Source organism: Mytilus edulis, chromosome 2, assembly GCF_963676685.1.
Source record: "Mytilus edulis chromosome 2, xbMytEdul2.2, whole genome shotgun sequence".
Lineage (NCBI taxonomy): Eukaryota > Metazoa > Mollusca > Bivalvia > Mytilida > Mytilidae > Mytilus > Mytilus edulis.
The window spans coordinates 33,893,144-33,906,964 of record NC_092345.1 but is presented as its reverse complement, the minus strand read 5'-3'; the positions used below and the strand labels follow the sequence as shown (position 1 = coordinate 33,906,964).

The window sequence follows — 13,821 nt, the reverse complement described above, 5'->3', positions numbered from 1 at the left end:
GGTTATACCCTCGGGGACTAATAGTCCACCAGCAGAGGCATCGACATGATAGACTCTTACGCTTTCGGCTCTATGTTTAAATTGTTTCAATTAATATACATTTTACAAACTTTCTTTAAGAAAATATCCACGGGTTGTGCGTACAAAAAGGGTTATTGTTCGACAAAAACTCAGGTTTAACACAAAATTGGCTTCGAAAAATGTCTAAACAAGTCAAGAATATGTTTTCCATTCGTTCCGTTGATTGACATAGTCTAACGTTTGAATTCGTCATGTTTTATGGATTTCCAACTTTTTGAATATCGATTTTCGTTACATTTTTTCGTTTTCCGTATTCTATAGACATCTTAAGATCCTATTTTATGGGAATTAAAAGAAAACTTATGTTGCAGATAACATTCTTTTTATATATATAGAATTAAGAAGTATTTTGGCCTTTAGAGGTTTCATTTTATAGGAACTAAAAGAAAAACGTCTGTTGCAAATAGTAAAACAGATTGATGATAAATGCTACTCTTTTCCTCATTATCATGTCGAAATTTTAAAGGAACATTTAACGCAATAAAATAGAATAAAACTCTGATAAAAGAATGTATATTTTATTTGAATTCAAATGTAACAACCATAAAGTGTCCGTCTGTCTGTCTGGCGTAAACATGTCGCACTTTAATTAGAGACCTATACTTATCCAAATTTCATGAAATATTTTGGTTTTGATCAAAATTCTAACATTTTACTAATTCGTATTAAAAAAAATGACAAATGAATAAGAAATTGTTCCTTTGGGTATAATGTTTTGACCCGTCCGCCCGTCAGTCCTATTCTTGTCCTTGAAAATCCTCTGAAACCAAACAACAGATTTTTTTTGTAGATAATAAGAACATACTGTGTAGATGTGCATATCGACAGGAAATTATGATTAAATTTTTTAGGGGTAATGCCCATTTGAAGTTAGAATTGATGCCTAGATATACTTCAATAACACTTGATCATTGCTACTCCTCTGAAAAAGTTAAATAACAAAAATACCGAACTCCAAGGAAAATTCAAATCGGAAAGTTCATTTTTAAACGACAAAATCAAAAGCACATAAATCCAACAGAAACAACTACTTATATCCCTATCTTGGTACAGGCATTTCCTTATGTAGAAAATGATGCATTTAACCTGGTTTTATAGCTAGTAAAACATCTTACTTGTATGACAGTTGCATAAAATTGCATTATTTTGACAACAATGTGACCATGCAAAAAAAGGGAAAAATATCACAAATAGGGGAACAGCAGTTACCATGTTGAATCCACTCAACAAAATTTCATGAAACTTTGTAGATGAAAAGGACTTACTATGTAGATTTGCGTTTCAACAGGATATTATGATTATTTTTTTTTTAGTAATTATGCCCCTTTGAAGTAAGAATTTCTGACTCGATAAACTATTTGCAACAGTTTGTATTCGCAACTCCTCTGAAACCACCAATTATAATTTCAAAAAACTGTCTAGATAATGTCGACAAACTATGCAGATGTGCATATCAACTGAAAATTATTATTGTCAATATATATTTTCTTAGAATTAGCCCCTGTGAACTTCAATTTTGGTCTAAATGAACTACTGCAACAGCTTGTCAGCGCATACTCATTTGAAACTACACAACATAATTCTATGAAATTTTATGGATTGTAATCCATTTAGACAACCATTTTCCCCAAAAAGAGGGGGTGCGGTTGGGCCTGCCTAAATCCATCTCTGTAATACCAAATCTAAAATGATTAATTATGACATGCTTATGACGTAAAAGTCACTAAACACATGACAGTTCAACAAATTTTGATATGGAATAATACCTATTTTAGATTTGAAGACGAGGATGTTCTTAAATTTCGTGTTTAAAAAAGGGGCGAAAAATACCAGAGGGACAGTGAAACTCATAGATAGAAAATAAACTGCCAAGGCCATGGCTAAAAAAGGAGAAGACAAACAGACAAATAATAGTACACAAGACACAACATAAAAAAAGGTGCTCCGGAAGGTGCTCCGGAAGGTGCTCCGGAAGGGTAAGCAGATCGACAAAACACATTGGTGTAATTCTAAGAAAGGTTATATTGTTGTTTGAGCAAGCAACAATCAGTCAGTCAACGTGACTGAGACAGTCAGTATTAGATTTGTTGAAGCTTTCATTGGATTTATCGTGAGCCTTCTTTACTCAACTGTAGTGTTATGTCTTTCCTCATTTTGCTGAGGTGTACGATAATTTCATAATTTTTAGCACGAGTTTGACAAAAATCTATGGTGAATTTTAAACTCATTTTTTGTAATCTTTGATGTACTGGTAAATTATTAGTACTTGAATTAAAGTATGATACTTTAGAATTGATTTTCTCAAGATATATAATATATTATGAAATGTTATTAAAATATACAATGAAGTTAATTTTCGATTACCAATAAGTAATGGTTTGGTGACGGGTTTGTTGTTTGTATTTACCGTGTATTGTAATATTTCAAATAATTGATAAAAAGAATTACCTATCCATCTCATGACATATACTTTTATATAGAAATGCGTTGGTGTTGTTAGATGTTACCCAGAATTTAACTGTTTGTATTTAAATCTCCAGTGATCATAATTTATTGGCCTTTAGTATTACATTTGGTCACTGTACGCAAGTTGGTAAGTTCATGTAATATTTTTTTCTTTCAACGCCTCAATTCATTACCAGCTTCAATTTTCCAGGCTAATTTACTTAGTATGGTCATACGTTTAGGTTGAAAACTTCACTTTTTTTATTATTATTATTAAAATTGAAAATTGAAATGGATAAAGTGTCAAAGAGACAACACCTCGACCAAATTTAAAATTTTTAAGACTTGGTTAACCTCAAAGTTAGCGTTATACAATGGAAAATGTATATAAGCAATTGTTGCATTATTTTTCATTGATATATCAAGATGAGAATTGTCAAAATGGTTTATTTCGCAATGCTTTAAATCATTATCATGAAAATATACTGACAACAATATAAACGTTGCAACACATTGTTGCATTAGGACGGGAATGGATACATTTATTCAGTACTTTGTTTCGAGCATTTTTTTTAAGAAGTATTATTACAATGAGATCTGCATTCAAATTTTATGCGTAAATGAATGGTATTTGATTAAACATGATACAAGAAACAGAAAATTCAGATACCTTAGAAAAGTTAATTAAATGGGTAATGACAGCCCCGAGCAGTGACGCGTACCTCACAAAAGTAGTACTGCCTTTTATTTTACTTTTGATAATAATTGAAAAGTTTAATACATTTTTTTAATGTGTATTTTTAGCAATTGATTTATATCCGTTTTATAAATATAATTTTCGACATTTAAATATATTAGGGCATTTCATTGACCAAATAAAAAAATATATAAGATCATTCACGAATATGAAAAGGGACAATTCGATAGAATATTATACTTGTTAACCGAAGAAATTAAAATTTGAATACATTTTGTAAATTTCAATTAAGTCATTTTTCATTGTAAATACAACTTGCTGGTAGATAACGGTTTACCTAAACGACATCAAAATATGAAATTAATCAAACAAAAGCTGTATTATTCAATGAAGTCAATATTCCATTGTAAATAGGAGTTGATGGTATGTAGTGTATTGACCATATAGTATTTCTCCAAAGATCAATAGATAATAATTATTACCTGTAATATACATATAACCTGACCATACGTGATATTGTCGTAAATATTGTCTTCTCCATTGTGTACCCGCAACGATTTTATTAGCTATTGAAATATTTGATCACTTTAGAATCGGATTTTATGACCTTAGAATTATATTTTTAAATTCGACGTTGGTCAGGTGAGTTAAAATATTATGAAACCTTTTGGAGAACAAAATAATTTAAAAAATGTTAACCTATTAAGCGAAATTAAAATGTTAATGAGAAGTTGTTTTTTTAAGCCTTTTTCACTTCATGTCGTTACATTGAAAGTTTTAATCCTGAAATATCCTAAACTATAAATTTGTACTAACCATATGTTGAAACAAACGTTAAAAACGTTCTTTGTTTGGATGTACATATATCATAACAACTTTATAGCGAAATACAAGTATGACGATTTAGGTGGTACTCAAAGAACATGCTGGTCACATCCAAGGGTTTTCAATTCAGATTTGTGTTTTATCCGTTTATTTTTATACGCCCGTCAAGATTTTGACGGGACGTATTAGGTAGCACTCCACAGTTAGAAAATAAAATTAAAAATGAGCCACAAAATGTTTTATCATCTCCTATTCCTGGATTTCTAATACATTAACCTAACTGTTTGTGTTGTACATGTGCATATGTATGTAATCAGTATATTCCATAGATTTGATTTTCAAAAGTTAAAAGAGTGAAAATAAATTCCTTTTATGTGTATCCATGGCAACATTCTGCATTTATTTACCATAAAATATTGCAAAAAGGGGTGTGGACATGTCACATATCCCCCCAAAATTTGGATCAAACTAGAATTTCAATGCCTTTGAGTAATACCTTTTTAGAAACTGTTTTCATAAATCTTCCTAATGATCAAATAAAAAATGGGTGTCTTTCGCCTCATTTTTTCGTAAAATCCAATCACAAAGTTCGTGCGATAAAAAGTTGGAAAAAAAACATTACAATAATTGCCGGACCAATGTATGGTAGGGACATGCAAATACGGACTGTCATACAGAAAACAGCCTATATTACATACATAACATACTCTTGATGTTCATATAAACCCAATACAAAGGCTATTTTAATACTCAGCTATCCAAAAATGAATTTTATTGCACACTAGCTCTCATATTTGAAAAATCCACAGGGGCCAAAATGCGAAACTACACACCTAACTGTGGAGTGCTACCTTATGGTATACAAATGTCCGGTGTCCGTCCGTCCGTCCGTCCGTCCGTCTGTCTGTCCGTCTGTCCGGCGTAAACATGTCGCGCCGTAACTTGAGAACGACTTATCTAAATTTCATGAAACTTAATATAGTTGTTTTTTATGATGGTCAAATGATCTGTATACTTTTTGGTGAAAATAAGATTTAAACTTTTTGAGTTACGGCACTTTGTAACTAAAACAGGGGTGTGTTTTTTTTCACATGTCGCACTGTATCTCAAAAACGATTCTTGATTATTGCTTAAAACTTTACACACTTCTTAGTTATATTAATTTTAATATCTGTATACTTTTTGATGATGATTCAAAATTTCATTTTTGAGTTATTGAATATTTTGTAAAAAAGGGGGAGGGTTTTTTTACATGTCACGCCGTATCTCAAAAACGATTTATGATTATTGCTTAAAACTTTACACACTTCTTTGTTATATTAATCTTAATATCTGTCTACTTTTTGGTGATGATTCAAAATTTCATTTTTGAGTTATTGAGTATTTTGTAAAAAAGGGGGAGGGTTTTTTACATGTCGCGCCGTATCTCAAAAACGATTTATGATTATTGCTTAAAACTTTACACACTTCTTTGTTATATTAATCCAAAGATCACATGTCCCGCCGTGTCTCAAAAGCAATAAATGGTAATTGCTTAAAACTTTCTCGGAAACTGTTTATGATTATTGCATAAAACTTCCACACAAGACGTCGGGCGTATCATGCGCTCATGGCGCAGCTGTTTATTTACTTTCCTCTGTGTTCTGTCTCTATTTTTCCATTTCGTTGTAATTTATCTCGATAATTCATGTACGTACAGACTTTATGAGGCTTGCTGCCTTCTCTTTTATATGAGAAACCAAAGTTGTGTTTCTGTTGTTTCATTGTTCTCCTCTTGTATTTGATGTGTTTCCCTCGGTTTTGGTTTGTAACCAGGATTTGTTTCCTTCTCAGTCGATTTATGAATTTCGAACAGCGGTATACTACGGTCGCCTTTATTTAGTTACATTCGTCATAACCAAAAAGGCACATAGTATCGCCTATTTGGTCGTTTTCCAGACTCTTAGAATTTGGAAGGAATTATGAAACAATTTTCTTTTTTCTTTTTTTATTAAATAGTTTTAATAACGTCCGGTTTTGATTGATGTAAGTGACACACGCTCAAACACAATTGTAAAAAGGATTTATAAGTATCACATTTTAGTGGTACTGTAAACAAGGACGAATTTAAGTGTCATCTTCTGTATCACATGATAGTTTTATGCAATGCAGACGTATTTTAAGATCCACCCAAAGTCATATATTTCCCTATAAAGATATTTACTGATATCATTTGCAGGTATGTACATGAACATTTTTTTTTCAATTGAAATCTAATCCATTTAGATGATAAACTATGGTATATCAAATTTTACCATCTTTGTGAATCTGTAATATAAAAATATAAAGTAATAGTTAATTTCCGTGACTTAATAAAAGTAGGTGATTTTCGAACAGGAAAAACTGTTTTCCTTGTACTTAAGTATTGGTACTGTATTTATTAAATGTACAAATAAACTTAAATTTATATTCTTTAAGTGCTAAATGTTTTCTTTATTAAGGCAAACGATTAAATATGTTTGGAAGAAGCGGAGGTGGAGGTGAATCTAGGTCTACTAAAACATTCACAGAAACAACAGGCTCAGGTGCAAACAAAGTAACAAAAACTGTGGTCGAAGAAACAATCATAAAAGCCGATGGTAGTAAAACAACAAACCGGAAAGAAACCATAACACATGGCGGTTCATCAAACTCTTCAACTCCAGCATTACAAAGTTCAAGTTTTCCATCTCATGATGACTCAAAAAAGAAAGAAAAGGACAAAGGAGGCGTATTAGGGGTAGGTACAATTTCGGGATAATAATAAACAAAAATTTGCCAAAGTCACGGAAACAACAAATAAAAAAGACCTAATAAAATAGATCGAATTTAAGAAGTTTGAGATCGGTGTCGAAATTTTAATCATAATATATATGACCGAAAAGGGAAAAATAGATTACAGACCATGACAGTGAATGTCTCTATTGCAACGAAAACATTAAGCTCGTTTGCATAAAAGAGGCAAGAGACACTCACGTGTTTAGGGAATTCAGTCAAAACTCAGGAGCACTAAATGAAATATACACGAAAAATGGGGTCAGCAGATTGCTCTTACTGAATTAGATACACACTGACTTCTTGACTGGTGATAATTAATACTTTCAATACTAATAATCCTGAAATTGTCCAGATTTGTTAAAAGACATCTACATTAAAAGGCAAACGGTAGTAATTTGGCCACTGAAGTAAGTGCAGTATAATTTTTTTTAACCTGACATATTGTAATCGTACGTCCAATCTCAAAGATGGAACATTGACTTTCAAAATTTCAACCTACTAGGGTTCACAGAAGAAACACCGAATGCACAGAAAATACAATAATGCTATATTTCATTACCCAATATATAGCTTGTAGTTTGTTGTTTTATCAAGTTTTCGAAATTAAACAAATAATACCTCATTAACCTGCTGTAATGTTTGAATTTTTCCTCCATGTGGACAGTAAATATCCTACCCAGTCCCATCGTTTTGGCTTTACTTTAGTTCCTTGTTTAATCTTGTTTGTCTATATGCTCTTCTTAATTTGATTTGATTTGACTCTTTCTGTCTTAAACATGGGATACATTTTATGGAAGGGTAAAATATGGTGTGTTTCTCCTCCCGCAGTTTTATTCCTTTTCGCATAGTTCTGTATTGCTTTCTCCAACTTTCCGAGTCTGGCCATTCGTCATACCCATTTATGTCATCTATAAGTCATCATTGTTTGAAAAGGCTTACGTCATCGTTACCTTTTCTTTGCAATCATTTTTATTTGTATTTACTCATCTTGGCTAATGTTGACTTGCCTTACTCTTGTAATGACTATTAGACTTATGACTTCTGGTGTCGACAAAACACATAAAATAAATTCATCAATGACGTTAGGGTATAATTTTGTACTCCAGACACGCGTGTCGTCTACTCAAGATAAATAGGTCAAATGAAGAATGAAGATCAAAATCATTGAAGACCCACAATCTTGCATCGTTTTTCTCTTTATATTATCACCAGCATGCCATTACTGTTCTCTGTTGCTAAGTTAAAACCTCTTTCCTCTGTTTTGGTCCTCGTCTTTTTCATGCTATTTTCCCCAAAGTTTCTAGATCATCTGTAAACATATATTTGTTTTGCCTAAGGAAAGTTTCAATGGAATCCTTGTTATAAACAATCATGCCATAATAGCTGTTCCTGCTGAACAATTATTCTTTAATCTTTATTCCGTTAGAAATAATTTTCCAGGAAATTTCTACCAAATGGTAATTAAATTATGCCAGGAACTTTTATTTCATGGCATATCTATTCCTTGTGTCCCTAAATTACATGCAACAAAGTAGTCTTTTATGTTTATGTTATTAAACTTGTGGCATATAAATATGTTCATTGATTAAACTTTCTTAATTCTGTTAATTTGGAAATGAAAAGAAAAATCATCTTGTGACATTTTACGATTTGTCATATACAAACGAGTTACTTCATTGTCACGTGCCAATTATGTCTCATCAGCATTACATTTGTACATGACTTTGTATTAAAAGTCTTATCAAATGATACAAGGATTAAAATTCAATACGTCAGACGCGCATTTCGTCAACAAAAGAGTCATCAGTGACACTCGAATCGAAAAGGATAACAGGGCCACAATAAGTTGAAGAGAACGAGGATCTAACATAGAGTCAAGTGGTCTTCTTTCATGTTTTTTTTTTACTTTTCTTTTGGCAAAACTACACCCTAAGTAATATTAAGATGGTACTTATGTACTATTTCTAAATATCAGTACATACATAAATAAATGAATAAACGTGTTAATTACTGGATGTAATAATGTGAAACATTCACTATAGTAATTAAAAAGTATGAAGTAAATTAATAATGTCTATGGACTATAGATTTCCAAGTATTTCGTACGCACTATATAACATGGTTAATTAACGAGATCAATATAAAATGTCATTTGGGGAAAAAGTAGAATACAAAAAAAGATAATTTGAGTTTATAGGTTATACATAGTATGATTTTTATGCATGTACATGCACGTACAATGAAATAAAGTATTACTTTTTTTTTTATACATTTCTCACTTATAAAAATTGTTTTAAAAGAACTAAACTTTATCAGGTACATTTGACCTTTAAGATTTTCTAAGTTTCTCAAGTGTCAAAGAACTTATCTTTTTGTCTGTTTTTCCAAAATTTTAACTTTTAGAGTGTCTAAGAAGGGTGTATAATCTGCAAAATCTTTTTTTTGTCCTTCAAGCCATTTTGATTTGAGCGTAACTGATGCTTCTCATGGGGGCGAATCACTCATCTGGAGAACCTAATTTTGTTCTTAGTTTTTTTTATATAAGTTTATATCATATCTTTTAAACATCTGAACGAAAAGTAAAACAAAAGCATTAACAAACTAAAACAGAAAATCGAAATCTATATGACCTCTATAAAGCCAACAGTAGTATACCGCTGTTCGATAGTCATAAATCGAAATCAAAAACAAATTCGGATGACAAACCAAAACCGAAGGGAAACGCTAGCTCTATATCAGGCACAGTTTTGGACAAACGTACAAACAAATGCAACAATAGATAAATACACACAAATGAAATATAATACAACTAAGGAATTTTTTCTTTGTTAAACTTCCGATTTAAGTCTTTTAAGATTTCTTATCCAACAATACCAATGCATATTGGATTGAAAGAGGGATTAAAGATCCTTAAGAGACATTCAAACTCATTAGTCGAATGATATGTACTCACTGACAACGCCGTGTCAACCAATGAAAAATGACTAAAAGACAAACATAACACAACATAAAAAACTGAAAGTAAAATCACAAAAATACTACGAGGAAAATTCAGAACGGAAAGTCCCTAATCAAATGGCAAAATCAAAAGCTCAAACACATCAAACGAATTGATAACAACTGTCATATTCCTGACTTGGAACAGACTATTTCTTTTGTAGAAAATAGTGGATTAAACTTGGTTTTATAGCTAGCTAAACTTCTCAATTGTATGAAAGTCGCATACAATTCTATTATATTGACAACTATGTGTGAATAAAACAAACAGACACAATCGGTATAAATGTCTAAAATAGGGGTACAACAGTCAATATTGTGTTCTTATCTTAAACAATACGAAATCAAACAAAAGACTGAGCAAAAACCTGGGACGTAATTGACAGATGTTCTTAGCTGGAATTATTTATAAAATATTCAATGTACACGTTTTAGGTCAGATCATATATTCCTACATTTTTTATGTTTTGATCCGGATGTAAGTTGAGGTAACTAGGATTCTTTATTAAATTGACTAACTTAACATAGTTGCAATGTATCTGTCGTGTCTGGACTAATCTACCCACGCAAACATTTTATATTTACCAAGAATAAATAGATAAATTCCTTTTATTTTGATTATTGTTCTGTTAGATAGGTTCAGTAGAATACTATTGACTGACCATAACACTATCTGATTAAATTGATCCATAGATAACCTAAATTGGGTAAATGAAATTCGCAAGGAGATGATAAAAGAATTAACGTGCCATTTATAAACTGATGTTAAAACGGAAAATGTTTGAACATATTTTATAGTCCAATTTACTGCCCCGGTCAGTTGATCTAGTGTGTTAGATGAGGATATTTACTTAGTGGTACACCCAAGGTTTATCATCTTAAAATCAATACGTGTTTGATTTAAGGGTTGTTGTAAATACGCTTAGGTTGTGATCAATATTTGGGACACGTATTGCAATAAAACTGATGTATATCTCTTGTAATTTGCAAGATTAGTTCATCAAAACGTTTACTTTAATTTTATTATAAAATAAACCATGTTTACTTTTCTCAATGTTTAAATTTTTGTCGCTTAAATTTAACATTATTTTTAAATAATTAGCATCTAACTATTGTTACAAAATTATCCATATTATAGAAAAAAAGAACTGTTACAAAATTATCCATTATTGTAGAAAAAATGCACAAATAATCGATTCCATCAAATGTGCATGTAGTTAATAAATAGATACGTGTATGACTGTCTGAAATCGATATAACACAAGTTAAATTAAAAAAATTGAAATGTAATTATATTCTATTTTCTCTTACTAAACATGCATGAACTATTTGCAACTGGACATTAAGCAAGCAACAATTAATCAATCGAGTTGTAATAAGTTGCTAAGCATATACAAACTCATTGAAATTCGTGCGTCCGAACTATGTTTATTATATTTTTCGAGAATGTAATTTGTATTATGTCATCAATTCAACAAATATTTTAATAGTCTTTTGGAAAGTTTAATTAAAAAATGGACTGTCATCTGCCGACATTCAGTCATATTGAATTCCAGAGATCGAATTCAGCTGATATAATCAGATATTGACAATATTAACGCCCACTTAACAAACCTGCCAACAAGTTTTATATAACTGATAACATATTTCAACGAGGTCTTAGAAGGTCGGATTTTGATTTTATAACTTTTAACGACATTGTAAATACACCTTCTTGAACGAAAACGAAATTGACAAGTGCTGTCATGCCATAAATTAATAAATCTTACATTTCATTAATGGTATTAAATAACCCTGTTGTAAAACAGGTTTAAAGTTCATTACAAATATGTGTTTTTAGTAAAAAGGATATTACAATACATTGGGCAACCGTGTTAAATATGAAGGAGTAATAATTAAGACATTTTAAAACATAGCTCTTAATGTTTCTACGTTTGACTTTCAAATATGTTTTGTCGATTGGACATGGATCCCATTCATATTATGATTAATATGACTTGAAATGGAAACAAAAAATCGGGATTCCTCAAAATAATTCAGAAACAACTCATATCAAAAACAATCATCAAGTTACACACATATGCACAAAACAGAAATGAAAAAATAAGCTCAGAAAATAATCAAAACTATTCAGCAATTCAAACAACTGAATTTTCTTTTCTGAAATACAAGACGGTAACAATTATTTGTCAAGATATAACACCCAACTCCTGAAGTGGGTGGGGGTATACTGCAATCACCATGTCCGTATGTCCGTCCGTTTGTCCAATAACTTTTAAAATTACTTCAATGATTTAGTCAGATGCTTTACAGTGATTAATAATAACGTGTGATAGCTTTTCAAATATGTAGAACATATACTCCTCGCTTGCCTGCAGTATTTTGAATTTCCAATGTGTTGAATGAGTTTAATTTCAACGTTCAACATTCAACAAGAATGACTGTTACTATAAACCTGACAGTGACGCCCTTCGGATCTGTCAAATACTTACTATCTGCATTTCCGATACTTTGAATCATGCGCGCGACGTTTTTGATAGAATATATTTTTAGAGTGTAATCTACATCTTTACCTTGAAACAATTACAGACATCATTAATTTCCGAATAAATTTGAAATGATGTTTGAAATAGCTAGTATACATGTTGTAATATGCCTAATAAATAAAACTTTTGATCGACATATGATAACAATCTTTATATATTTACTTCAAGTGAGTGTTTTATCAATTTGCTCTATGTATCAATAGTTCACACGCCATTTTTTAAACAAAAATTCATCCATTGACTGGGACAATTTAAGTGAACGTTTGTATGTAACGACCACTGATCACTATGTACTTTTTAAAGACACTTAAACTATGGGGCCACCAAAGGTTCTCAACACCTTAACAAAGTAATTCGAAAAATTAATCAGAAATAACACGATGTTTTTATTTATATCAATTATATAAATCAAAACATAAAGGTTATTCCTGATTATTTTTTCGAATTATTTTATAATTAAAGGCGTTAAGAAACCTTTGGTAACCCCACAGTTTAAATGTCTATCGTAGGTACGTCGTGAACAGTGGTCGTTACAGACAAACGTTCACGTAAATTGTCCCAGTCAATGGATGAATTTAATGTGTCAATCAATGGCCACAGCCACACTGTTTTGAATTTCATTCTAAATATAACAAGTTGATTTAAACAAAAATTAAAAATTAAATTTTGAAAAATAAGTTTAACTTTTACACATCCTTCAATAAAAGTCATAAAAAACATCACACCTAGCTTAGAAGATAAAAGGGGAGTAAAAGGGTGATGATCACGAACGGTATGCAGTGCCTGCTTTATGTGATAAACCCGCCAAGTTTCAATACAATGACAAACAAGTAGTATAGAACAGATCAAACCAAAAAAAAAAAGATAGAAATAAAACATTGATCGCCCGATTACAGTCAACATTTTCTGTTCAATATATAAAGATTTCAAGTTTTGAAATATTTTGTAAATATCTCATTAAAAACTCTAACAAAGATACATATCTTTTATACAATTTCCCGTTGCTTTGAAGGTCCAGGTCATAAAAAAATCTTGAATTTAATTCGATAGTAATAATATGCATTGACAAAAAGTTTCTCAAGAGTCATTATCCGTGTGTTGTATTAATTACCCTAAGTGTGGAAACAATTAGAGAAGTATATTATGTCTAATTGAGAGTGCAGTATGTGCAACTAAGTAATGGGTTTAACATACAACTCCTACAAATAATGTCCTCAAGATGAAGATAATAATTCGACTTATCTGGTAGAATTTTCACGTCATTTTTACCTCTTTCGTGATATCATCAGCAGCTGAATGAAATCTTTCAACATCACATAATTTTTATCTATGTTGCACATCTATAAGAATATATATATATATCAGTCATCTAATGGAAATAAATGATTTTGATAACTCCATCGATCGAAACGCTGATGATTTTGTCAAAGCTTA

General features: G+C 30.9%; 1 protein-coding gene across 1 annotated transcript in view; it reads left to right on the top strand.

The window, feature by feature from the left end:
• The window catches only part of LOC139512022 (uncharacterized), a 30,981-nt gene that overhangs the window by 12,206 nt on the left and 4,954 nt on the right, over positions 1-13,821 (top strand). The window contains exon 5 of the mRNA XM_071299326.1: positions 6,529-6,806. Coding sequence (XP_071155427.1) covers positions 6,529-6,806 — 278 coding nt within the window. The remainder of the gene's footprint in view (positions 1-6,528; positions 6,807-13,821) is intronic.